Below are 27,028 nucleotides of genomic sequence, written 5' to 3' on the forward strand. Positions count from 1 at the left end.
AAAAATCATATACACGAGAAAGGGAGTGGCACACCACCACTGTGGTTAAAAACCAATGAGAGACCCTGGTCACCTTTGGCCCAGGAGCTAACCACCCTGTGCTGGGCAGAGCAGGCATTGGAACTGGGGCAGGAATTGCATAGTGCGACAGGGTGGGCGGGTAGACAGAGGGTTTGAAGGACACTCCGGGCCAGGATCTGCTACTGTAGCTCGGACTTACATAAACCAGAGTGTTTGTGGGGGTGGTGGCCACCAGCCCTATCAGCACTGCTTGGCCAGCCAGATCCCTCCTCCTGGTTTGGCTAGGGACCTGGGTCTGGTTTGGTGGCTCAGCCCTCCTTGTTACCCACCAGAGCTTAGGGTCCCCTGGGGTAAGAGGGAGTGGGGACCAATCACAGGCGGCTGGCACTGGACTGCTTACCCCATGGAGATGCGGAGGGATCACTGGGATTGGGTAGACAGGTGGCACCCAAAAATCAGAAAATGAAACGGAACGAACCACAGTGGCAGGAGCCATCTCCTCTGCAGAGGTCAGGGTGGGAACCCCCTTTCCATTTCCCCTTGCTTCCTCTCTTCAGCCTCGGTGAGTGAAAAGTCACAGATGTGGGCACGCACGCACGCGACGGTCAGGACTCCCAACACAGCACAAGTTCACAGCCACGTCTGGGCAGTGCCCGCCTCTCATGCTATATACATTCACCTTGTGGCCAGCTCGTGGCCAGGGGGACAGCATTTGTGCTTCTGAGAGGCCCCAGGGCACACACAGCCCAGACGGGGTGCCCCATGCCTCCCTCTGGACCCAAGGCCAGGAGCGTGCACACGGCAGACTGGCTCAGCTGGGCCTCCATGGCCCTGTAGGTTCCAGGCCCCAGGCCAGTTGGAGCCAAGGATGGGGTCCCCTCTGCTGAGGTTCTGTCACGCTCAGGAGCTACAGATGCCCAGACTGGGACCCTAAAGCCCTGTGAGTCCTCTGCCCATTCCTTTTGGTCCCAGACACCAGCACAAAGAAAGGGTTGTTTGAGAAAGAAAGCAACGTGGAGTCTCTCCCCTCTGGGAAGAGCCGAAGCCCGGGGTTCTGGGATCCATAGCTGCCAGGCTGCTCCAGGAGGACCACAGGTCTGTAAACCAACTGCCACAGGGCCCAGCCTTGGCCCCCGAGCATGCTCCAAGGCCCCGGTCAGGTAGCTGCCCGTCCCACAGATCAGAGCTCACGCTGGCTGGCCGGGCCAGGCTAGAGGCTCTGAGTGCTGACTTGGGAGCCGACTAGGCCCCTCACAGCAGGAAGCACAGCAAACATCACACACTAAAGCCAAAAGCACCTTAGGCAAGCGGTGTTCTGGGGTTGGTTCGGGAGACAACTGAGGCCACATGGACCTCAGTCCCTGGTCCCCAGGACACGCTCCTCCGGGGGCAGCACCTGCCTGGGGAGGGGTCTCTAGGCCCTTTGAGTTGCCTGTGGGTCTGGCCCCTCCCTGGCAGCACCCCACAAAGAAATGACCATCCTAGCCCCGGCTCCAGGCTAGACGGAGGGTCACCGCTTGCTGGCTCAGGGTCAGCCAGGAGTGCCCGTGGCAGCTGAGAGTGAGGTTAGTGGTTAGTCCCAACAGGGGCATTCTGAGGCTGGGGGCACATTCCCAGCCACCCCAGGCCCAGCCCCCAAGGTTGGGCTCCAGAGGGCACCGCCGCTTGTCCTGGCGAAAAGGGAGCTAAGAAGGGGTGGCAGTGGGCAGCGCCCTGCTTCGCCTGTGTCCCAGACTGCCCTGGAGATGACAAATGTGGTCAGTGCAAAAAAAACCAAACGGGACAAAGCTGCCGCTCTCTAGGGATGATTGGGAAGGAGGGTTTGGCACCAAGAAGGTGGCCAACACTGAGAGGCCAGGGAGTAACCTGGGCTCTGCATGGCACCTGCTGTCCGGAGAAGGAGTCACATGGGCAGGAGGGTAGGAAGAGCCCCACCCTGGAGGCAGCGCAGAACTGACAGGAAAGGCCAAGTAAGCCAGGTGGATAAGAGAAGGCAGGCGCTGGGCGTTGCAAAGACTAGAGAGTGTGAAGGGGCCGTTGGTGAGGAGCGGGCAGGTGTCAGGCACAGGCGCTTCCACTGCCTAGGAACGGAGAAGTGATCCTCAGAGGAGGCAGGGGCCAGGGCAATACCACGAAAGGCTCGGTGCAGCTGGAGGGAAGGCAGCGCCCAGAGTGCAAGGGGCAGCGTGGAGGGTCACCTGTGGAAGGAAGGTGGGGCGGGAGCACCTGGCACAGCAGGACTCAGAACCCAGGAGAACGGGCGGACAGGGAGACGGAGGCAGGCAGGGCCGGGTTGCTGGTGGCAGTGTCTCCACCAGCCCCAGAAGCCTCACTCCTCAGGCTGGCCCGGAGCTCATGCTGGGCACCTCCATGCCTCCTGCAGGGTGGGGATAGCGGGGCCATCAGATGTGCCTAGGGCTGGCCCGGTGTGGCTTGCAGAGGGTCCGGCGGGGCGGAAGCAGCAGTGCTGGCGGAGGAAGGGTGGGGCAATTGGCACGTGGGGGCAGATGGCTGGTCGGTGTGCGGCCTAGTGCCCGCTGCCGCTGGAGTCGGGGCGAGGCTGGCTCGTGGCGAGGTATTTGGCTCTCATGCTGGAGGTGTACTGAGGAGAGAGGAGGGAGGGAGCAGGGTCAGCTGGGTTCCCGGGCAGGGCTGAGCAGCCAGCAGCCAGCAGCCTCTTTGGTCCTTGGTGGGGTGAGGCGCAGCCGACCCTTGGGGAACAGAGTAGAGCAGCGCAGTGCATGAATCCTGGAGCAGAGGCTCAGACCAAGGACTGGGGATGGACAGGAAAGTGGTGATACCAGAGTACAAAGGTCAGCCTCTGCCGTGGGGCTGGACGGCCAAGGCAGGGGCCTTCCCCGATGAGGTACGCTGCGTCCCCCGCCCCATCATCACCAAGCCACTTTTAGAGCCCCAGTTAGATCTGCCACCTCCAAGAACTGAGCTCAAAGGCCAAGTGCTTCACACATGCCAAGAACACCAAGGCCACCAGGCCCACCCCTATGCAGAGCTGTACTCCGGGTCAAGACAAGGCCTCCCAGGGCAGGCCCATAGGAAGCAGGTGGCAGACGGCAGCTGCCGAGTCCACTAGAATCAGGAGGCTTGTGCCTCCTCCCCGACCATTCAACTCTGCCACCCCCAAGAAACAGGGGTGCTTCAGACTGGAGCGACTCTGCCCCGCCTCCTGGATGTGTGATTCGGGACAGAGGTGACAGCCTGCTTCTGCACATGGCCTACACATCCTGGCCGCCCTAACAGTACCACAGGTGTGAAGATTTGTGTGTGTATGTGTGCCTTTGCAGAGGAACACACCTCCAAGCATGTGCCAAGGCCAGGCAGTGTGCAAAGAGTTTGCATGCCTCTGCAGGGACAAAGGTCATCAGCACTGAGAAGGCCAGGCAGGATGACGCCACCCACCCCAGAGAGGACAGGCTAGCTCCACGGTAGGCAGAACAGATGACGCTCAGTGCTCCTGGGGTCCTGAGTGCTTGTGAACCATTCTAGGTTAAGGCTGCAAGCAGCCTCTGAGGCGGCCATGGTGCAGGGGGTGGGGGGGAGGGGGGAGCAGGGGCCCAGAGCCATGTCATTCCATGGACATGCAGCAGTGACCAGGGGCTGGGATGGGACAACTGCGGGATGGGACGGAAGGTGGCAGCCCCGAGGCCTGGAGGAGCCCACGCAGGCACCGGGCCAGGGGGCAGAAGTTCACACCCATATGAGCACACCTGTGTGGCCATGTGTGCATGGGCTAACATGCAGGACCACACCCCCAGGGACCCAGCTCTGCACCCAAAGCCAGATGCACACAGGGGCCCGGGTGCAAGCGCCGAGATGGGCTGGGCCACCTGTGGCTGATGACAGAGTCAAGCCTGGAACAGGGGTTCACTGTGACACCCATGGACTCAGGACCACTTCAGAGGCCTCCGGCCCCCTAAACGGTGGGTGGAGGATGTTGGTGAGCGAAGGGTGCAAGGCATGGAGGTACAGGCGGGCAGCCGTGCGGGATGGGGGCCCGGGTGGGTCAGTACCTGTCACTCTGAGGGTACAGCTACCACAGTGTTCGGGCGCTGTCCATGGGTTTAAATTGCCAGCCTGCATGGCTGCCAGAGTCCAGGGCAGCCAGGTAGCGCTAGGAGGGCCCAGGGTGGGAGGGATGCAGGAGAGAGAGAGAGAGAGAGGGGTGTCCTCAACGCCAGGCGGGGCTGGCCCCAAGTGAACCACAAGACCAGAGGGCCGAGGGTGAGGGCAGCTGTATGTGACACGGAGGTCTGGCGTGCCCTTGTCCAGGTGCTGGGCACCCCAGCCCAGCCCTGTGCTAGGGGACATTGCCGTGATGTGGCCAACACACAGGTCATTCCTAAAGCAAGGTGGCTTTCAGCCATCAGGTCCTGTGTCACAGCCCAGCCCTCAGGGAAACCCCAGCAGCCCCCACCTTTTCAACAGCACCTTCTTTTTTGGCACCAAATCCACCCTGATCCTTTTGTCTACTTCTCACTCCTGGGGCTCGAAAGGGACATCAGGCCTGGGCTAAAATAGCCTGTGGCTGAGACATGCGTGCATGTTTAGGGAAAGAAAGGAAGAAGGGGAAGGAGAAGAGCAGGGAGGAAGGGAGGAGGAAGAGCAGGAAGGAGGAGAAAAATGGAAGGAAGGACAGAGTAGGAGGAAGGGTGAATGGAGGAGGGGAGGAAACAAGGCTGGCTTTAACAATGCAGCTGCCTAACCAAGGCCTTGGGAAGCCTGGGGGAAAGGAAGGAAGAGGGTCCTGGGGCCTGAGAACCACCTGTTCATCTCAAGAAAGAAGCAAGGGCCAAGCTGATGGGTAGCAGGACCGAGGCTGCCCACGCTGACCCCAGGCTCCTCACGGGTGGCGGAAGCTGGAGGACCATGCGGCCCCTTTTACTTGGGCCATGGTGTGCATGCCCACAGCCTTCTCAAGAGCCTAGACAGCCTGTGAGAGCCACCAGGGGACACGGCGGCAGATCGGCAGAGCCCTCAAGCCGGAGTCTCCCTACCCACCCTCCTGCCCTGGGACTTACTGAGGGCGGTGGGGACTCGCGCCCAATGAGGGGAGTGTTCTCACAGCGGGGATTCTGGAAATTGGCATTCTGGCTCCTGAGTGGAAGGGGAGAGAGAGCATGTGAGCGGTCACGGGCCACATGGTCCTTACTCTGGGGGAAAGGGCCCAACTTCCTGTTGTTTTGGGGGTATTTGTTGTTGCTCTGCTTTGGTTTAGATAGTGTCTCATGTGGCCTAGGCTGGCCTTCAACTTGCCATGTAGCCAAGGATGACCTTAAACTCCCGATCCTCCTGCCTTTACACACCGAGTGATGGGATTACAGGTGTGAATCCCGTGGAGCCGGCCAGGTCCCGTGCCTGACCCGCCCTGCCACTGCTAACTTTACAGAATCAAGCTCAGACCAGGGCTCAGTGCGCGCTGGCCTCCCTTCCCACCAGGTACTGCCTTCCACAAAGGCACATACTCTCCCCCGGCCACGCAGCCACCCCAGGGCTCCTGACTGGGTTCACCTGGTCCCAGGGGACTCCTTGATGGAAGCCCCCAGCCCACCCCAGCACCTCCCTGCAGGGGTACAGCCCCTGCGCCCTGCCTCCCCAGCCCCTAAGCCTGACACTGCGCAGGCTCCCCAGCCGAGTGAGTGCACTGCCCCTGGCCCTAGCTCTGCCCGTCCCCACCCGCCGAGACTCACATGTACTCGGTGACTGGGGCATTGCTGACGGTGTGGGCGGCGGCTGGGATGCTGGCCTCACTGCCGTAGCTGCTTCCGCAGCTGTACAAACTGGGCATGTGCACGCGGTAAAGGCTGTCGTGTGCCTGCCGTGGGCCCGGGGCAGTTTCCTCTTCCCCATCCTCATCTGGGCCTCTGCGGGGAGGGACAGCAGCACAGGCTCAGCGTCCTTAGTCTGGGGCACGGACGCAGGCGGGGGTATGGGCTGCTCATCTTTGCCATCTAAGGTAGTACCTAGCCTGGGCTAGGATGTTCTCTTTTGGCTTTACAGGGCTTGGGTGGCCTGAGGTGACCATCCCTGCTCCCCACTGGCTTTCCACCCTTTACTCCCTGTCAGTGGGGCTGTGGGCCAGGCTCATGCTGTTCTGGAGTACCCCTGTGCTTTCCACAGGGAATGCTAGGCCAGGCCACTGAGTGAGAAACACTCAGAGGTCGGACAGTGAGAGCTGCTGGTGTGACTACAGCTGAGCCCAGGCAGGACCCTCACACAGAGCTGGCCCCCAGCATGTGGTCCTTTAGAAAGAATTACTTTTACTCTTAATTCTGTGCACTTGTATGGGGAGGGAGCTTGTGCAAGAGTGCAGGTGCCTGTGGCAACCAGTAGAGGGCACTGGCTTCCCTGGTGTTAGCTGCCCAGCACGGGTGCTCTGGAAGAGGCAGTGTGTACTATTCACCAATTCACTGCTCCGTCTCTATGTCATGTGTCCTCTCAGAGCTCACTTTTATACGAGTAATGCTCACTTTTATACGAGTAGAGTCACCTGAACACAAACATGAAACTCCAGGGCTGTTAGCGACTCTTCTACAGTTCCATGTATGTCCCCATTGCTGTCATCACCACCATTACTACTGCTGTCACCCAATCATTATCACCCACAAACATCATGACAGCCACCATCACTATTGCTAGAATCACCAATCCCACACCCCAGCATGACCTGTGCCATCACCACAATCATTACTTTCAATGTCACCAGAATCAACACCACCATCACCACTACATCCTCACTTTCACCATGACTTCTGCCGTTGTTCCATCATCTCCATCATCACCAGAATCACATCACAATGACAAGCCAGAATCATCATCATCACCATTATCATATCACCAACATCAGCATCAACACTATGACTTCTACCATCACCACAATCAGTATCATTAGCCCTACCAAAACTGCCCTCAGCTTCATCATCACAATCATTATCATTATGATGATCACCATCATTACCACCATCACCATTACCACTGTTCCAGCTGCCACGGTTGCTATCGCCGTGCCATCTCCACCATGAGAAGCATTACTGCCGTGACTGCCATCATCACAACCACCTTGGTTATCACGGGCCGCGCATCGCTGTCGTGGCTCCTACCACACTCTCCCAGCACGACATCAGACACCATCACCAGTCTCATCACTACTACGCATCACAGCCATTCTCTCCATCCTCACCACCTTTTTCTCATTCTCACCATCCTCACTACCACTGCCACCTTTTTTTTTTTTTTTTTTTCCCTGTTTGTTTGGTTTTCCAAGACAGGGTTTCCCCATGTGGTCCAGGCTGACCTCAAAATTGGAGACCTCCCTGTCTCTGCCGCCCAAGCGCTCAGGTTAAAAGATGTGTGTCACCACTGCTATTTTTCTGTTCATTTGTTTTGAGGCAGTCTCTCTTTGTCTGTCTCCCTGGCTGTCCTGGAACTAACTTTATGTAGCTCAAGCTGACCCTGACCTCACAGAGATCCACCCGCCTTTGCGGGTGGTGTTAAAGGCATGCACCACCACACTACCCAGCCATCGCCACCCTCTGTACCATCACTGTCTCCACCACACCCAGCCACCGCCACCCTCTGTACCATCACTGTCTCCATCACTACCAAAGGGAAAGGAGCAGAATGACAGCATAGCACAGGGGACAAACTTGAGCTGACATTCTTGCCACCTGAGCTGGGCCGAAACTGGCACCCATGGCCTCAATGGAAGGATTTGAGGTGTAGGAGAAAGAAGCCAGACTCCCGCCTCTTCAACCTGCTCCTAGGCTGCAGAGACTGACACAGGGGCCCATCTGGGTGCCCAGTAGGATGCAGCCACCAGAGCTTCGCACTGCAGAAGCTAAATCCTCACGGCCCACAGCTGTGCATGTCTGTCCCGGAGTTCACAGAAGACATTCTGCAGCAGCCTTCAGGGTGTAAGGGCCAAAGCCAACACAAGGGAGCAGAGAGCCTGCCTCTGCCCCTCGCCTGCTCTGGGTGGAAATCTCCGTCCCCATCACCACTGTACTATCGTCAGCACAGGCTTGCCTAAGAGCAGGCCGCCCTCAATGTGCTTCAGAGGCCTGGGAAGCGTTAGGAGCTGAGGAAGTGGGTGTCTTTCACCTCTGGAGACCAGGACCTGAGTTTCTGGAGGACCAAGCTCCCAGACCCCAGTGAAAACCTTACCTCTTCTGTTGCCAGGTATGTGGAACGCTGCAGACGATGGAGCTGAACATGAGGGCTGTGACGAAGGAAAAGAGGGCCAGGTAGATGAGGCCCTCAACACCATCATAGCAGAAGCCTGTCAGCGCCTGGACATAGTCCTGAGCAGGAAGAACAGGACACAAACCCGGAAACAGGGAGAGAATTGGGGACAAGCAGTGAGATCGACTTGCTGGGCCACACTGGACATCCGTAAGGTGGGACAGAGGCCCTACCATCATCCCAAGGACCACCCACCTCTTTCCAGTGGCTCCCCTCTGCCCCGCCCCAGCTGCCCGGTGGCCTCACTCACCAGGTGCAAGCTCCGGCAGTCCACCAGGGCGGTAAGGTGCTGGAGATTCACTTCCGTGCCATTGAGCACCTCCTGGACCCGGAGCAAAGGATCCTGGGATGGACAGTCACACACCACTTGATGTCAGCATACTGACTGGGAGGACCCAAAGGAGCCATGGAGACCCGCCCCCCCAACCCCGTCTCCACATAGCCCCTAGGTCTTCAGAAATGGCAAGCCTGGGCATGCCTTGGAAACACAGGGACCAGGGCACCCACAGACACCTGTCCAGTGTGGTCACTGGTAAAAAGACAGATTTAATTTAATCAGTTTTGCCAAGAGTCTTGCTATGTACTGCAATCTGGTTTCAAATCACACTCTTCCTGCCTCAGCATCTTCCGTGCCAGGATCAGAGGTGCGCACCACCACACCTGGCTAGTTTCCCTCCCTGTCACAGGAGAAACTCACGCACTATGTGTCACTGCTCTTAAGAAATCTTATTTGAGGAGGCAGAAGAAATGGCTCAGGGTTAAGAGCACTGACTGCTCTTCCAATTCTTTTGGATTTTCAGCACCTACATGGTAGCTCACAACCATCTGTGACTCTAGTTGCAGGTGATCCGATGCCCTACTCTCTCCTGCACACTTGGCACATGTACATATACCCATGTCCTCCTCGGGCACACACATGGTACCTATATGCAAAACACCCATGCACAGAAAACAAAGTTAAAAATAAGTTTTGCAAAAGCTGTATTTTAGGCTGGTTGTGGCAGACAAGTCTGTGACCTAGCACTCCAGAGACCCAAGCATGAGTATTACCGCATAGCAAGAGAGGTTTTGTTTGGTTTTGCTTTTTTAAGACAGGGTCTCATTATGTAGCTCTGGCTACCCTTGAACTCACAAAGATCCACCGGAACCTGCCTTTAGAGCTGGAACTAAAGGAATGTGCCACCTCACCTGGCTGAGAACCATCACTAAAGGGAGTTCGTGTTAGGAAAACAGAACCTGGTGTGTTGGGCTGAGTTGTGTCTGCAAATTTTGGGCTAAAGGCTCAGCCCAGAGCCCTGGAGAGTCACAGTTCGGAAAGGACCCAGTACTGGGATGCTAGCCAGGGCCCTCCATATGCCTGCCAGGCACTTCACCGCCATGCTAGCGAGACCCAGGGTCTCACTGCGCCAGGCTGGACCCTCCCTCCCTAAGCTGAGGTGAAAGGGTCTGGAGGCCAGACCCTTCCCTGGTTTTCACTGGGCGTCAGGTATGTGCCACCACACCCAGCCAGGCCTTGCTTTTTTGACAGGGTTTGGCCATGTGGGCCAGGTTAGCCCAGAATTGAAGATCTTGCCTCAGCCTCCTGAGTCCTGTGCCGCTATGCCTGAATTACTTTCTATTATAAAGAACACAAACATTTTACGTGGTGTGTGTGTGTGTGTGTGTGTGTGTGTGTGTGTGTGTGTGTGTGTAAGCATGCCATAGCGAGCACATGAAGGTCAGGGACTACATTCCAAGTCACTTCCTCCTGTCACCAAGTGGGTCTCGGGGATTGAACTCAGGTCGTCAGGCCACATTCCCAGCCATCCCGCCAGCCTCTCAAATATTTCACAAATCTGTGAAAATGCCCAGGAAAAGGGGTGGAGGTGAGGGAAGGGAGGGTGAGAGACTCTATGGGGAAGAAGGGGAGCACTCAGAGCCCGGCCCCCACCAGCCAGGCCGCCCTCGCCCACAGCCCCTCACCTTGGTGGCTGGGTGCTCCCTCGGGACAGTCCTCAGCAGCTCGGCCACGACATCCTGCATTTCTACCAGAGCCTTGTGGCTGCCGGACAGCTTCTGCTCCACAGAGAAGCGTGGAGTCCAGAGGCTGCCAGCTGCCTCTCACCCATCCCATCCCCCCAGCCCTCCCAGCCCTGGTAGCCCGCCAGGCCTCAAGGAGGCCAGTCACACCTGACTCCACCCTGCAGGCTACAGGACACCCCTTCTCCCTGAAGGTGCCCACATAGGGGGCAAAACACCCCCCCCTGAGGTGACACTAAAAGGCCCTCGCTCCTTTCAGAGAGCAAGGTAAAGCGTCTCGGTGGAGGTGTGTCTTCGGGATGCAAAGAAAGGCTTCTCTCAGCCCAGTGGCAGAACAAGCAGTGCTACAGGATCCGGCTGGCTGGGGCTGCCACTCTTTAAACGCCACCACCGGGAGCTCTGAGCAGACGGCATGCTACAGGTGTCCCCCAGGGCCCCTCCCATACCTGCTCACATTTGCCAGTCAGCTAGCCCCCGTCCTGCAGGGCTGCTGAGGGAGCCCAAAGAACGAAAGGCATCCCACGACACATTCACTAGATCACCGCAAGGATGAGGCAACAGGTTGGCGCCCCCCAGGCTGGGTTTGCACAGAGCCTAAGGGGCCAGCAGCTTCAGCTACCCGGGCTTGGAGGCTGGGCCCACGGCCTTTCAGCCTCTCTCCACCCTGCGTCCCCGCCCTCGGCCTCCCAGGACCAGCCTGGCTCTCACCTGCTGGAAGGGGTTGGTGGCACGGGGCGAGCAAGCCAAGTAGTATTGCAAAATCTCTGTGAAAAGAAGGAGGGAGCTGAGGGCAGGCCCTATCTGTGTCTGCACGAAAAGTACACGCATTCACACCGTCCTCAGGTGTGTCTGCCTGTGTCTGGGCGTCTACACGCTCCAATGCACGCAAATGGTGCGTGTCTACATCCACGTGCTTACACATATTTGTATGTGCATGCACTCACACACACAGGTATGTATGCTTTCTTGTGTGTGAGCATGAGCAGGGCCCTCCAGGGAGACCGTGGCCGAGTTGAGACCCTGTCCTCAGGTTGGGGCCCTGAAGTGTGCAGTACGCTAGGGGCGGGTCTTCCTGCTCTGAGCAGTGGGTGGATCGGTGTCTCCACGCCAATCCCCAAGCTCAGCTTTAGGTGTCTGTGTTCCATTGGGTTTGTAGGACCAGGGACAAAGCTCCTCACTTTCTCCCTGCAGTCAGTGTGCCAGGAAGTCCTGCTGGCCCCACCTTGAAGGAACATCCCTGCCCACTTCCACCTGCTCAAGCCGCCACTGTCAGAGGCCTGTGCTTCTGCTTCCTCTTTCTTCCCTTGCCTGTCACAGCTGCCAGCAGCCTCGGGAAGCTTTTGGTTATGTCTTACTTTTGTGGTTTTAAGAGTCTCGTCCAGGTTGGCCTGGAGCTCAAGATCCTACTGCCACAGGCTCCTGAGACCTGGGATTCTGGGTGTGTGCTGTGTCTGACCTCAGGAAGCGTTTACAAGGCTATGTCATCATGTCTTGGGGCTCTCCCCTGTCCACTATAAGAAAGCCCATACCCCCCATGGGGCTTCCCACCCTCTGTTCCCAGGGAGGTGCCTCAAAAACACAGCTGGGGTTTCTGCCGCAGGCATCTGCCAGAGACGCAGCCTCCTGTTTTGTAGGCGTCTCTCCCCCTGGTTGCCCATGTGGAAGCAGCCTGGGGCACCGGCCCCTGGCCCACACCATGCCTCCCTGAGGTCAAAGGCCAGTGGGGGCAGGACAGCCTCTGCTTTTTCCAGCTCGCTCACTGCAGTCCCGCCCTTGGCCACAGACTCACCCCCACTCAGTACCGAGTGCTCCTCCACCATCTTGGTCACAAAGGTGTCAGGGTCTACACAGAAGTCACTGGAGCCCTGAGGAGGGGAAAGCAAGAAAGGGCCAGTGACCGAACTGGGCCTCAGAAGGAGGCCATGCCCGCCCAGGGTTCTCAGGGAGAGTCTGCCTCGGGGGCCTGATCTTCGTCCAGGGATGCAGAGTGGAGTACGGGGAGCATGAAGCTGTGTGACCCAGGGCTGGATGAGAGGTGACAGGAGTCTGGCTTCCTCCTCCCCGCTGAAGCCCATCAGATGGCGACCCCTGGTCCCCCACCACTCACCACAGACACGGCCAGCTCCAAGCCCAGAGCACCCCAGCTGATGACCAGGGCCAGGACACCCAGCAAGCAGACCCTTGGGACGAAGAAGGCCCGTCAGGCTGGGAACAGGGGGATGTCTCTCTCTCTCTCTCTCTCTCTCTCTCACACACACACATACACACACACACACAGAGCGTGCAGGCTCCCAGAGCCCTGGGGGGGTGTCTGACACACATTTCATCCTTGTGAGGCATGCAGGTGCCACTGGCAGGGGCTGGAGGGTTCTTGGGGCTCAACAGTGTCAAATCCACACTGTGAGAGGTGGCTGGAACAACCGTGCAGCCACCCCACTGGTAAGCTGTCACCTTTGTCTTCCAGAGGAGATGGGCCCACCAGTGGGTCAACTACTGATATAGCAGGGGTGGGTGGGAACCCGTGCAGGCTGCCTGGTGTCCCCACCCCACCCCACCCACACCCACACCCACACATACTTCAAGACCTGGCTAGATAGCCATGTGACCCCTGTGCAGACTCTCAGGGAGGTGCACGGCTAACGACCATACACAGGCGAGAGTTTACGATGGTCACAGCAATGCTGCACCTCAGGGAGGAAGGCCGCTCTCACAGGGATGCTCGTGTCCAGAGCTCTGTGAGGTGCCCCGGTGCAGAGGCGGCAGGGCCGTACTACCTCATGCCATCACCATCCCTCTATCTGTGGGCCCACAGGGCCCGCCTTCCCCTTTGACTCACCCAACCAGGATACCCTTGGAGCTGCGGATGAGGCCCACCAACACCAGCAGGCAGATGATGACGTCAAGCAACAGCAGGCCCAGGTACCCCAGCCACCTGTGGACACACAGGTGTGTTCCAGGCAGGCATGAATAAACAGCCCGGGACTAGTGTCTTTTTTTTTTTTTTTTTGGCAGGGTCTTGCCATTTAGCCCAGGCTGGCCTGGTGCTCCCAGCCCCTTTGCCTCAGCCTCCCCTGTGTTGGAATTACAGTTGTATAGCACCAAGCCTGACTTGATGTCAATTCTTTAAAAAGGCAACCCCCTCCTCCCACAGGGATTCCTGCTATGACTGGCAACTTATAAGGCCCCAGGCTCTAGAGCCGAGGCAGTCCCACGGGGTCGATGTTCTGCCCAGAAAGGTTTAAGGCTTTGCCGCACCTGTACCAGTCATAGAGGTCCACCTGTTCAGCCAGCACTTCCAGCGATACCCCGGGGTTCCTCCAAAAGGGGATGGCAGCGGTGTAGCCCAGCAGTGTCCCCAGCAGGCTCTGCAGCCGCTGCACAGCCCTGAGTGGCTCCTGCCGCCCGGCCAGCTGCCTCTCCAGGCTCTGCAGGTTTGGCTCCGCTGTGCGGTTCAGGGCCGCGGCCGTGTCCCACACCTGCGAGGGAGGCAATATGAGCTGGAGCCCAGGCACAGAGCTATCACCTGCACTACCGTATCGTCCCACGTGCACACAGAAGGTTCTAGAACAGACAGGCCGCTCCCAGCCAGCCACTCACGCGGTCCTGGACCCCTGCCACTGTGCGGTTGGCATGGCGGAGGGAGTAGGTGGCTCGATGAACGCCATCGCTGGTCTCCCCGTTGCCGTAGAAGCCCACTGCGATGCCAGCGCTGGGGGAGGCAGAACCATCGGATGCACAGCTTGCAGCCAAGCCTTCCCACTGGCCCAGTCCTGGCGCCAAAGGCCCCCAGTCCATACCCTCCTCAGCCAATCTTACTGATCCCGCCCCTTTCCTCCCTTATCCTGTCCTCCTAGCCCTGGGTCCCGCCCCTCTTCTGGCCCCGCCCAGCCCTCCGCGGTCTCCATTCTCCCTAACCCCGCCCCCCGCCTGCTGGCCCCACCCCTCCCCACTCTGGGACAGCCTACTCCGGCTCACCTGCAGACCAGCGTGGCGATGATGACGCACCAGGCCGTGCAGCAGCAGTCAGCGTCCAGGTGCTCGTCGGTCTTCCTCCGCCGGCAGCACAGCCAGAAGGAATAGAAGAGCAGGAAGAGGAGGTCCAGGGCCAGGCAGGCCAGGGCGGCGGCCCCCAGCAGCAGCAGCGCCTGAGAGCGACACACAGGCTCCACGTCAGCCCCTCCTCCAGTGGCTCTGCAGCTCTCAGTGTGCCTGGCCACACTCTCTCCCCAGTAAAGAAACCTCAGAAGCCATGGATCTCCGTGACACACGGCTGTAAGCCCGGAAACTGGGAGGCTGGCGCAGGAGAGCTGCTGTGACTTGGTGTCCAGTGTGAGCTATACAGTGAGTTCAAGGCTATGGAATAGTAACGGAACTCTATTTCAGAAACAAAACAAAACAAGCTGAGACTGCAGAAATGGCTCAGCGCTAAGAGCACTGGCTGCTCTTCCAAGGGACCAGGTTTCAACACTCATTACACCCCTGCCGCTAACAACTGTCTGAAACAACCCTCAGGAGGGATCTGACGCCCTCTTCTGGCCCCTGAATAGGCCTCGGTGGGCTGCCTGCCGCCCAGCCAGCTGCCTCTCCAGGGTATGAAGCAGGCGTGTGGCACACAGACGCTCATGCAGGCACAACAGCCATGCACAGAAAAGAAAAATCAATCTTACTTTAAGAACAAACAAGAAAGTAGGGTCTGTGAGACAGCACGATAGATAAAGGTGTCTGCTCCCAGGGGTCCCACCCTGAGTGACCCAGGACCGCATGGTGGAGGGAGAGAACATTCCTGACTCCTGAACTACTCCGATCTGTGTGTGCAGTGTGGAGTATGTTCTCCCCCCCATCCCGCCCTGTGGTAGAGAAGCAGACAAAAAGGACAGGCCAGTGAACAAGCTCTCTCCGGGCTCCTGTGAAGGGAAGTGTGGTCTCAGCTCATTTCCTGTGCAGGGTACGGAAGCAGGGTGAGCACCAGCCGGGACAGCTGAAGGACAGTTACTTTTGCTGACCTTATCTAGGCTGTCCCCAGGCTCCCTGACTGAGCCTTTCTTGGCCCCAACCCAACCTCTCCTCAGCCTCCCAAGTCAGGGAGGAATTGGTGATGGTCCTTGGGGAGCAAGGGACCCCTCCATGGGGCCAAATGCTGGAAGAGCTGCAGAGGTAGGACAACTCTCTGCCCAGCTCCTTTGGGATCACAGGCCGTTCCATCAACAGCCCTGGCAACCCAGTGGGCCATTTCCCAGGAGACAGTTGCCAGGCAGCAAAGGATGGCGCTCCCTGCCCTCCCAGAAGCCAGCTGGCTCCCACACCTGGAGGCAGGCCTCCTCACTTTCCATCTGGCCACGAAGGTGCTGCCTGCACGTCTAGTTAACATGGCCAAGAACTAGGGCTCTGTGATCCAAAGCCCAATGCTGAGGGACCACTGGAGGTGGCACAGTGCAGAAAAACCCTCGGAGGAAGCCCATCCCCCACCAGCTTCGCCTTGGCCCTTTACACTGTACCCTATAGCCACTCAGAACCTGGGCACTGCGAGGCCCTGGAGGCTGGCATCTTGCTACATGTGCAGTGTATGGTAAAGGCCCACCATCCTTGCATGGAGGGGAATGGGTGTGCTACCAGAGCCGAGAGGCCTCCAAAGCCCTCCACAGCCCAGGAGGACTGACCCAGGAGGACAAAGGCGGGGGGACCGCCAGCTTGCAGCAGGCACTAGAGAAAGAATCCAGGCCCTGCCTGGAGGCCATAGGCAGTCACAGGGGCCTCACACAGCCAGGGCTTGCAGTGTGGTACTAGGCCCTACACAGTGGCCACCAGTAAAGACCAGCACACTTGAGTTACTACATCCCCTGGCTTCCCTCTGGGTCTGCTGCCACCTGCTCACACTTAGGCACGCCGATCCCCTGTAGGTCTCTTCCTCACGTTAGGGGCAAAGGACTAACCACTCTCGCCCTGGGTGCCAGAGGGCCACCCTACGGCTCTGCATGCCAGCCAGCCCTGTTTGGGCCCACACATCCAGAGTGTAGTCTCCTCACTGGAGAGGAGCTGGGGACGGATCTTAGAAATATGGCAGCCCCGGGCCTTGGCTCTGCAGCCGGGGCAGGCCTGCAGGCCCGGGGCTCCCTGGCTGAACCACTTCCTCCCATTTGGTAGAAGAGAAAACATGTTTTGTAAGGCGTGCTCACGGCAGGATCTGGGCTAGGGGTGGCAGGCTTGTTCACAAATTACACCACTGTGTTGCAGAGGGCCAAGCCTCACACGACGCCAGGCACTCACAGGGGCGCAGCTGATGACAGCCTTTGCACAGGAAGGTCTCCTGAAGGGATGGGAGAGGCCATGGATAGATAAGCACTGGCCTGTGACAGGGCTCAGCAGCGTTAGTCTCCTGCCATCAAGCCTGAAGACCTGAGTTCAAGCCTCGGGACCCACACAGTGGAAGGAGAACTGACTCCTACAAACTGTCCTCACATACACCAAGGCATGTGCATGGGTGCACACATATACACACATACACACTTAAATAATAAAGAAAGATGGGCAGGGGGCTTGGCAATCCGTCAGCAGAGAACAGCCAAGGTCGGCGTCTGAAACAGAGTCACCACGACCGGTGGAATCCCTGGGAAAATACAGAGGCTGATGGGAATAAAGGCTTTGAGTTTCACCTTTGTGGGGAGCCCCTAAAAAAATCCACAGAAGGGTGTGAGGAAGTCACGTCAACTGAGGGTTGAAGGCCAGGGAAAGCACTCCCTGTCCACACAAACACTGAGGTCTGTGTTCACGCATCTGCTCAGTCATACCCACACATACAAATACCAATAGGTGTGGCCTTGGTGAGTCCCAGGGCTCCTGCTCTTACGGTGGCAGTGAATGCCTTGGATCCCAGTACTGGGGAGGCAGAGGTTGGTTGATCTCTGAGTTCAAGGCCAGCCTGGTCTACATAGTAAGACTCTGCCTAAGAAGGGGGTGGGAGATTGATTAGGTGGTAGTGCAAACCTTTAAGCCCAGCCCTCAGGATCTCTGAGTTCAAGGCTAACCTGGTCTACACAGTGAGTTCCAAGATAGCTGGTGCTACTACTCAGAGAAACCCTATTTTAAAAAACAAAAACAAAACCCCCAAAGAGAAAGAAAGAAAGACCACAGCCACCCAAAAACTGGTACCGAGGGCTTACAGAAAAGGCATCACACAAAATCCCACAGCCAGACAGTCACACCAGGGACCTGGCATTCTCAGCTCCTTACTCTCAGGGCAGCCAAGTGTTCACACCTGCCCCTCCCCTTCCATTCTGGTCTGGCCAGCTCTAGGAAACTCTTTCTGCCCATGTTTCTACCCTCCGTGCCTCAGGGTTGGCTTGCATATCACCAATAGGATGCTAGGAGGTGATGTCAAGCTCATGGAAGAGACAGGATGACGCTGACATCTCTACCGAAAGCCTGAGAGAGACTATCCTCCAACCTACTCAGGGGACCTGTGTCCAGAGGAAGTGTTCAATCCCAACAGGGATAAACAAAGAGCCTCCCAAATCCCAGGAGGCTGGGGGAACCTTCTGGCATGGCCTATTCCTCCCAGAAGCGGCCAACTGTAATGAACGCTCACAGTCAGTGCCTGAGGCCAGGGACAGCCAGTAGAAGGTGTACCAGCACTAGGAACAGAAGTGATAGCCCCTCCAATTTACACCGAGGGAAAGCATGCCAGCTTAGACACCTCCAGGCCCCGTGGGACAGATGACTGAGACAGCGTGACCTCTTCTGGCCATATCCGAGAGGACACACTTCCACAGGGCACTAGGCCAATGTATTCAATGGCAGGGCAGCCACACTGCCCACAGGCCACTGAGGATGATAATGGGAAATGCCACTCAGCATCTAGGCTCTGACCACATGGAATTTTCCGTCTGCGGTAAAAGTAATCTAGAGGCTCCCCCATCCCTGTCCTGAGCTACTGGCCACGGTGCGGCTGCGGGAGCCAGGCTCCCAGCAGAGGTGGGCAGGGGACAGCACCCTCCCCAGCTCCCAGAGGTCTTCCACTGTGACTCACCCAGCTCCCCAGGATGCACCTCTCACACATGCCAAAGGCCAGGAGCAAACCTCCAGAGGGCAGCTGTCATAGGGGCTTTACATGATGAAACACCGTGACCAGAAGGCAAGTTGGGGAGGAAAGGGTTTATTCAGCTTATACTTCCAGATCATAGTCCTTTGTCGGAGGAAGTCAGGACAGGAACTCAGTCAGGGCGGGAAGCTGGAGGCAGGAACTGATGCAGAGGCCATGGAGGAGTGCTGCTCACTGACTTGCTTCCCCTGACTTGCTCAGCCTGCTTTCTTATAGAACCCAGGACTGCAAGCCCAGGGATGGCCCCACCCCACAATGGCTGGGCCCTTCCCCATCAATCACTAATTAAGAAAATGCCATACAGCCGGATCTCATGGAGGCATCTTCTCAATTAAGGCTCTCTCCTTCCAGATAACTCCAGTCTGTGTGTCAAGCTGCCACCGACCAGCCAGCACTGTATCGTTGAGGCTCTCAGCAGTGGTGGAAGCATCTCAACAGTTGTCTAGACGGAGCACTAACAACTACCTTCCTGGAGAGAGATGAGCTAGCAGAGTCCTGTCTGTCTGCCTGGAGTAGGGCGGAGCCATCGCAGAACCACACCTGCTGGTCCAGAGTACGGGTAAATCACCGCAGCGGACCTGTGATAGCCTGAGGATGTAGGCCTGGAGTGCATTCCTTCCGGGCCACCAGAGGGCTGGAAAGACCCCATCAGCACAGTTCAGTGGCCCCGGGAAACAGGACGGAGTGGCTCACATAGATGGCCACATAGATGGGGTCATGGGTTCCTTCATAGGTACCCTAGGAAAGCCAGGGCTCAAAGATGGCCCTGGGATATAGAGCCCAGAAAGGGATCAGAGAACAGGAAGGGACCCAGGGCACAAGGCTGGGGCTTGGACAGGAGGGCTGAGAGAAGGCAGAGCAGCGGGGGCCCCCTTCCTTGTGCAGCAAGCTTTCAATGACAACCGTACATCTGCCAGAGGAAAGAGACGAAGTATGCATGCATCTTGGGCCAGCATGAGGAAAGGGGAGGGTTCTCCAGGCTGAGACGATGCCCAGGGATCACGAGGGACATGTAACTAGCTGAGCATGCATACAGCTGGCTCAGCACATATGAGCCACAGGCCAGACTCCCCGAGCTGAGGTTTGGGGGTCCCCCAGACCACTGAGTGGAGCCAACCCATCTGTGCTTCCAGACACCTAGTGCCAGCCAGGAAGCTCATGCTCACTTCCACAGTGGGGATCCGGGTCCTCCACCCACTGTCCGGGATAGGCAGCCAGGGTGCTGAGCTGGCCGCACCGCCACGGGCCCCCCACCCCCAACACACTGGGCTGCGGAACCAGTGATGCCGGCCAGAAATGAAAAACAGATTTTCCACCAGGCCAGGCTTGGGTTTCACAAATTCCATGACAGTGAGTTCGTGGCAGGGTCTAGAGAGTGTGCAGCTGATGGCTGCTATGAGGAGCCCAGAGAATCGGGGAGCAGGAGCCTAGAGAAGCATATTCTCACCGCCCTCCCTGCCGGAGGTTTTAGGTCGAGGTGCCCAGAGCTGTGCAGTCACATACTAGTGTCCCTCGGGCCTCATTCTAGAGGCAGCCCCTGTCAGACATGCTGACAGGCCCCTCCCTCCTCGAACCAAAGCCCCTCAGCTCAGGTAACCCCCGGGAAAGTGTTCCCCTAGCCCCATCTCCAGCCCTGTGACACAGGAAGCCTATCAAATTGTCTTGGTGCTGGGCTGCAGCAACCACCCAGCCTAGACCAAGAACATCTGAAACCACCAAGAGACATGAGCACCCCAGTTTGACATGGCTACAGAGGGACTTCATGTCCAGTATGGTCACATGTCAATCCCCTGGTGACCATGTGAGGTACTTCCCATCTCCCTGACCCCAGGGCCCTGGCTCCATAGCAAGGTTCCTCTTTTAGGCTTTACCAGAACTGCCTGTGGGTGAGGGGTGTATGCAAACAAGGGAACCCAAAACTGCTCCAAAGCTGGGTCCTCAGGGGGAGGCCAGGAGCCCCAGTCCATGAGTCCAGTTCAAGGGCTGCTGCCTAGGGAGGACCGAAATGTCCAGTCCCTATGCTACTTGGGGAAGGGGCTCCTCTAGGAAAGAGTTGTAGAATGAACAATAAGCCCCTTGAGCAAGGCTGTTGCCGCTTAGGGGCCAGAGCAACAGAGCACACAGCCACCCTCTCCCATCCCCCCGCCGCCGAGTGTGACCAAGAGCTCCAGGTAGTGGCCCAACCTATGCTGAAGAGGCTTTGGGCTTGATTTTTGTGTTTGTTGAAGACAGGGTCACATGTAGCAGCCCAGGCTGGCTTTGAACTCCCTCTGTAGGGGAAGGCGGCCTGGAATTCCTGGTCCTCTGCCTCCACCTCCAACCACATCGATGGCAGGCATGCCCTGGTTTACACAGTGCCGAACTTTGTATAGGCTAGACAGACACGCTGCCAGCCGACCCACGGCTTGCTGCTTCAGTGTTACCGTATCTTTATGCGCTATGCGTGGAGAAGCATATATGCCACCGTACACGTGTGGAAGTCAGAGGGCAACTCTGGGGCTCTCCTTCCCTTTTACATGCCATCTGAGCACGTGCAACAAGCGCTTTACCCGCTCAATTATCTCACCAACCCATTTACTTGCTTTTGAGACAGGGCATGCATGTAGCCATGTGGCCTCGAAGTCATGATATCCTTCCCTGCCTCATCCTCCTCATCCTCCCAGGTGCTAGGACTACAGGTGTGTATTATCACACCTCAATAGCAGAGGCCTCCTCCTCCTTTTTCCGTAAGTGTCTCTCTGTGTAGCCCTGGCTGTCCTGAACTCACTATGTAGACCAGGCTAGCCTTGAACTCAGAGATCGGCCGGCCTCTCGGATTAAAGGTGTGTGCTGCCATCACTACCTCTATTTGTGGCATCCTCTTTTGTGTTGTTTGTGTGTTTGGTTGTTTGGTTAGTTTTTTGAGACAGGGTCTCTCTGGCTGCCCTGGAACTTGCTTGGTAAACCAGGCTAGCCTGGAACTCACGGAGACCCACTCGCCTCTGCCTCCCCAGTGCTGAGATCAAAGGCGTTTGACACCATGCCCGTCATGGAAGCCTTCTTCAAGGCTCTCTTCTTGGGACTTCTGGAGGGCTGAGGACTGCATGGCCAGAGGTGCCCAGCCTCCAGGGGAGGTCCCAGGGCTGATGATGGCACTCCCTGAGTTTCCTAAGCAGCAGCGGAGGCAGAGCTGAACACCAGGGCCTGATCAAGTGGTACAGCATTTCCCAGATCCAGGCAGTTTGGCCCTGGCACTCACCCCCAGCAGAGTGGATGCGATGGCCCAGGGTCACGGTCTCCCCATTCCTGGCCAACAGTAGATCTAAGTCATTCTCCCCTGGGACTCAGTATTAGCCATAACACACAAACATGCACAGCCAAGAGGGGCTGGTGGGTGCTTGCTGGCCTCCCCTAGTACAGGGCCCCTCTCTTGAACCGTCACCTCCCACCCAGGGCTTGAGAAGCCTCCTCCCAGCTCTAGGCTTGGGGAGCGTGAGGCAGAGTGGCAGTGGCAAAAGGGTTCTGTATTTGGCCGTCTTCTTTCACCTGAAACTTCAGAATTCTGGTCAGCACCCTGAGGCGCTGGGAAGCACCCATGCCGGCATGCCTGCAGAACAGAGCATCTCCGCAAAGCGAGGTGTGGCCCTGCTGGCAGAACACACACCTAGAATGTGCAAAGCTCGGGGTTCCATCCGCAGGGGCCCTGCTCCTGTACTATCATCTCCCACCCAGCGTTTGCTCTGGAAGCCTCCACTCAGCTTTAGACCTGGGGGAATACTGATGTCCTGAGATAAGCTTGTCCTTAACACACTGGGTTCAAGGACAGCCCTTGCATGAGATGGCTCAGCAGGCCCAGCACTTCTGAATGACCTGAGTTCTGATATCCAGAATGAATACAAAGCCGAGTGTGCACCTGAAATCCAGGCATTCCTGTGTATGGCAAGATGGGCGGCAGAGACAGGAGACTCCCCGGAAGCTTGCCAGCCAGCTAGCCTGGCACATGCAAACAAGAGATACTACCTTAAACAAGGAGCAAGGACAGGAATGCACACACACACACTGAGCATACACACACACACACTGAGCATACACACACACACACCGCAAGCACACACATACACAATTAAAAAAACAAAGCAAATCCTTTTTAAGAAGTGAGACAAAGCGTGGGGTGTGGTTCAGTGGCAGACCACTTGCCCAGCATGCACGAGGCCCTGGGTTTGATGTCAGCACTGGGGGAGAGAAGAAGGAAGGAAGCAAAGAATGAAAGTAACAGAGCAGTATGCAATTCAACTCTGGTTTTAAGTGGCGTCATCCCAAAAATGCAAGCACATGGACAGAGTCCAGCTGGGTGGCTCCTTTGTCTTTGCATGGTCACCCTCCCTACACACACGCCCGACTGTCCCACAGACGTGCACTGCCTGTGTAAGCTGGAAGCAGGCGATAAGGCTGCTTTTTCAGACAGAGCTCATTTCCTGAGTCGTCAGGAGGATGACAGTGAAGCCAGCCCTGCCCAGAGGACGCACCAGGCTGCCAGCCTGACTGCCATGCCACTAACCTTGTACAGTGAGGGCCCAGCATTCAGGAGTCGGCTGCAAGCTCTGGGAGTGGGTTCCTGGCCCCCAGGGCTAGTCAACCAGAGCTTAGATAGTGGCCTGTGACTCAGGGCAGCTAGCACCTCCTAGGCAGCATGTTCCCTGGGCCATGCAGGCGGAGGGTCTCGGAGCTGACACCTGGGCTTCTCTGCCTCACGCCCCTGCCTACTTTGTCCCCATTACTTAGGACCCTTTCTCAAGCCCTGACTATACTGCCTAGGCCCCTACCTCCCCTTTAATTGATGTTGCAGCAGGTCAGACCCAGAGGCTTGCACATGCTAGGCAACTGCACTACCACTGAGCTGGCTTCCCTATCCCCACCCCTCACCCCCCCTTTTTTTAGAAGATAGGATCTGCTAAATTGCTGGTTTTGAGCTCATCCTAGAGGCCAGGCTAGCCTTGAACCTGCCCTCCTGAGTAGCTGGGATGACAGGTTTGAATCAGCATGCCTGGCTTCCCTTAGGTCTTATCAGCCATCTGAGCCTCAGGACTGATGGGAAATGGTCCCATATGATGGCTAAACAGCGGGCAAGTGCTACCAGCTACCTGGATGGCTAGTGTGCCGCTGGCTCCCTATGGACCACCAGAACTGGGCTTATGCACAGGGAGTCGGAGAGAAAGCTGCTGAGTCCCAAGTCTGGGCTGGTCGTCTCGCTGGCAGGCTAGGTAAATGTCCTCCAGGAAGCCTTCCCGGACTGTCAAGTCCTGCAGCCCCTGCTCTTGACCCCATGACTAGCAGTTTGGCATTGGGAAACGGCTCCTGCCCACCTTGAACTGGTATAGACAGTGAACCAGACATGGAGAGACTAGAAGCAAAGAGCGTGACTTTGACCCTCTACCTGAGGAAGCAGGGTCATGCTGGGTCATGAAGGCTAGGTCACAGTGGACAAGAAGCAGATATTCCCTATACACCAGTATGAGGTCAGCAGATGTCAATACTCTGAGAGGGGTCTGATACCCAAGCCTAGGGACTACAGGAAGCCAGGACAGCCCCAAACGGAAACCAATGCTTTAGTTAGGACAAGCTGACAGCCGGCTACGTCCGGTCCCAGAGCCTCTGGGTCCCTGCTGTGAGGTGAATGCACCTAACCACACAAATGCTTCTAAAATTCAGGTACCCCAGTGAGGCAGGAGAGCTGGGAAATGCTGGGGATGGCCCAACCCCAGAGGAGCCCAGCCAGCAGCTCCTGGGGACAGCCTAGGAGAAATAGAACCCGAGCAGGCCAGAGAAGCCCCTTCTGGCATCACCTTCCACTACAGGGTGCTAACTCCACCGTCATCACGGCACAAGCTTCAGGACACGCTGGCGCTCTGGAGTCCCAGTGCCAGCAGAGTCTGAGACACCCATGCAATAGCCAGTCCACTCCTGCTGTGGGCTCCAGGAGGCAAGGGTAAAAGTCTAAGGAAGAGTCTGTGCCCCTACCCCACCCCACCCCCCAGTGCTCCCTGAATACAGTTAAGCCTCATTCTGCACAATACAGACAGCTGCACTGCCCCATGTGAAAGGAGGCAAGCACACACAGCTCCACACAGGGCTTGACTGGAGTCTAATTGCGGGTTTCACCAGGTTCCAGACAGTGGGCCATGAGTGTGGAAGAGAGCAAAGGACAAGCCTGGCATCTCCATGCTAGGAGATGCTGAAGCTTTCTTCCTTAGTGGGAAACAGTTCAGGTATGGGCAGGGTGGATGACTGAGAGTCAAGGATGACCTGGGTCAAGACAGGTCAAGATGGGTGAGAGGTCACTAGACAGTGGGACAGGAAAGCCATCCACACATGCATGTATGTGCAACTCCACACACAGGAAAGGCGTGATGGAGCCTGTGGGAAACCACTGCCCACCCACACCGACAGGGAGCGCCCGCTTTTCTCCTCACAGGTGACCCTGCAAAACCATCGCCGTCAGCTCCCCTTTCAAGATGAAGGGATGAAGCTCAGAGACACTGAGCAGTTGCCTAAAGCACCAGCTCAAAGAGGGCAGGGGCCCGATGCATATCCACAGCCCCAGCTTCAGGAGCGGAGGCGGCGGGGGATGGAGCCAGGCTGGGTTCCACACGGTGAATTATTCAGTGGCTAATTCTGCTCCTGGGAGAGGAGGCAGGAGGGAGAGTGAGTCAGAGGCCTCCCACAGAGGAGCAGAAGCAGGCAGGACCAGGCTCAGCTGGGGCCACAGAGCTGAGGGAACACAGACTTGAAAGCAGGCAGAACTCAGGGCCTGCACCACTCACTACCTTCAGATTCCCAAGGGCCGTGGGCACTGGGCCCTTACCTCTCCCTGTCACGATTGTGCCAGAAAAGCAACAGCAAGTTCAGGTCTGCAGCAGGAGCAGGTGGCAGCCCTAACGGTGGAAAATGCTACCTGGCTGCCCCAGGTGCCAGCGGACCAGCAAAACTGCCGAGCAGGCAAACCCCAGGCAGGCAACTTTCCAAGAACAGCTCACACAGTTCTTCCAGGAAGGAGGCTGACAACAGCGTCACACAGTAAGAGAACACAGGCATACCCCCACCCCACCCAGGGTTGGTCTTCCCCCAAAATCCCCAGGTGAGGCTAGGTCTCCCTTCCCCTTGCTGTCTCTCAGGGCTCAGGCTTGGTCCTAACCCCTTGCTCCCATTCCAATCTCAGGAATGCCAGCAGCTGCTGGAGCTGGGGTCGGGTAGGAGCAGGGACAAGCCTCAACGTCCAGTTCTCGGTGGGATGAGGGGAGCTGCACAGAGAGGTGACACAGTGCTTGATTCCCAGGCTACTGTCCAGGCACCTGGTCAGAAACTCTGAAGTGCTCGGGTGACCAAGCGGCTGATCATTGTTTCTGGAATGTGGAGCAGGAAGGAAAAGCCCACAGCCTGGTCCCCTGCTCTGCACTCAAATGACAGTGGTTCAGTAGTGGGGGTGTGCTGGGACTTGGCATGACGCCAGACTTAGGGCTTCGCGGGGAGAGGGCTGCCAAGCGCCCCATGGCCCACCGCCCAGACTGAGGCCCCACTTCGCCCCACTTCAGCCAGGCCTTATTTCCCACCCTGGGCTGAGAGACGGCCGGCACCCTGGTTTCCCACAACCACGCGACACCCTGTGTACATCCCACAGCCTGACCGTGAAGCAAGGGGTCATTAGCAGCCACAGAGGTCTGGCCGTGGCCCAGGCTACTCCCCCACCAACAGCCTGGCAACGGGATTCCCTAGCTGAGGGACGAGGGCGAGGAATACCCTCCGCCCTGAACCCAGGGTTCCAGCCTCGGCTAGCGGGGGCCCTGCTGGGGAGCAGCTGACTGCCCAAAGGATGGAGCTGGGCCTGGCAGGAACCCATAGGATCAGACGGGGTCCACCAGGGGAGGGAGGCTGCTCCACCAATCCGGATAGGAGGCCCCGGTGACATGGAGGGACTGGACACCTTCCAGGGGGTTAGCTGTTAGCCCTGGAGAGGCTATCAATGAACCGGAGAGGGCCCCTAGAAGGAAAGGGCCACGACCTCGCATAAGGATGGGGAAACTTCAGCCCCTCCGGAGGGGCCATGACCCCCGCGGGGCCCCTGACCCCGCACCCGGGGCCGCGCGTCACCTGCTGGTAGTCGGCGTCCTCGGGCCGGAACTGGCTGCTGGTGGCCTCCCACCGCAGGTCGAAGTGCGGCAGCCGGTGCAGGAGGCTCACCCACCAGGGCGCCGCGTAGCTGACCCCGGCCATGGCGGGAGGCCGCGGGCGCTGCGCCGGGCTCCCCTCGTCGCCCGGTGCACGGGGCTCAGGGACCCGCCGACCCCTGCTCCGCTGACCGCATCGCGCCTGCTACAGTGGGCCCCGGCACGGCCCGGCTTGGCCCGGCTCGGCCCGGCTCGGCTCCGCTCGGCTCCGCTCGGCCGCCCGCGCCCGCCGCCTCTTTGTTCGCCGCCGCTGCCGCCGCCCCCTCCGCGCACCCGCCTGCTGGCCCGCAGGCCCCACCCCCACGCCGCCATAGGCCCGCCGCCCGCAGGCTCCACCCCAGTCGCCCTCCCCCGTCCTCAGGCTCCGCCCCCGCACCGCCATTGGCCGGCAGCCCGCAGGCTCCGCCCACACCAGCTCAGTTCCTGCCCCCGGGCT

At 58.0% G+C, this 27,028-nt stretch overlaps 1 protein-coding gene across 3 annotated transcripts; it reads right to left on the reverse strand.

The window, feature by feature from the left end:
• Ttyh3 (tweety family member 3) lies at window positions 1-26,862 on the reverse strand. 3 transcript variants are annotated; one of them, XM_021647538.2, is made up of 15 exons: window positions 26,516-26,861; window positions 14,272-14,441; window positions 13,894-14,005; window positions 13,552-13,772; window positions 13,133-13,228; window positions 12,404-12,476; window positions 12,086-12,161; window positions 11,005-11,060; window positions 10,240-10,332; window positions 8,528-8,620; window positions 8,200-8,336; window positions 5,727-5,900; window positions 5,058-5,133; window positions 4,050-4,150; window positions 1-2,623 (listed from the first exon to the last, which is right to left on the reverse strand). In XM_021647538.2, the coding sequence occupies exons 1-14, from the start codon at window positions 26,636-26,638 to the stop codon at window positions 4,070-4,072; spliced, it is 1,581 nt and encodes a 526-aa protein (XP_021503213.1). In that variant the 5' UTR covers window positions 26,639-26,861; the 3' UTR covers window positions 1-2,623; window positions 4,050-4,069. The 3 variants fall into 3 exon arrangements, with proteins under 3 accessions (XP_021503213.1, XP_021503214.1, XP_060223992.1); XM_021647539.2 differs by lacking the exon at window positions 4,050-4,150 and having other exon boundaries at window positions 26,516-26,860; XM_060368009.1 differs by lacking the exons at window positions 4,050-4,150; window positions 5,058-5,133; window positions 5,727-5,900 and having other exon boundaries at window positions 26,516-26,862.
• Window positions 26,863-27,028: the final 166 nt, after the last annotated feature.

This window comes from Meriones unguiculatus, chromosome 15 (assembly GCF_030254825.1).
Source record: "Meriones unguiculatus strain TT.TT164.6M chromosome 15, Bangor_MerUng_6.1, whole genome shotgun sequence".
NCBI lineage: Eukaryota > Metazoa > Chordata > Mammalia > Rodentia > Muridae > Meriones > Meriones unguiculatus.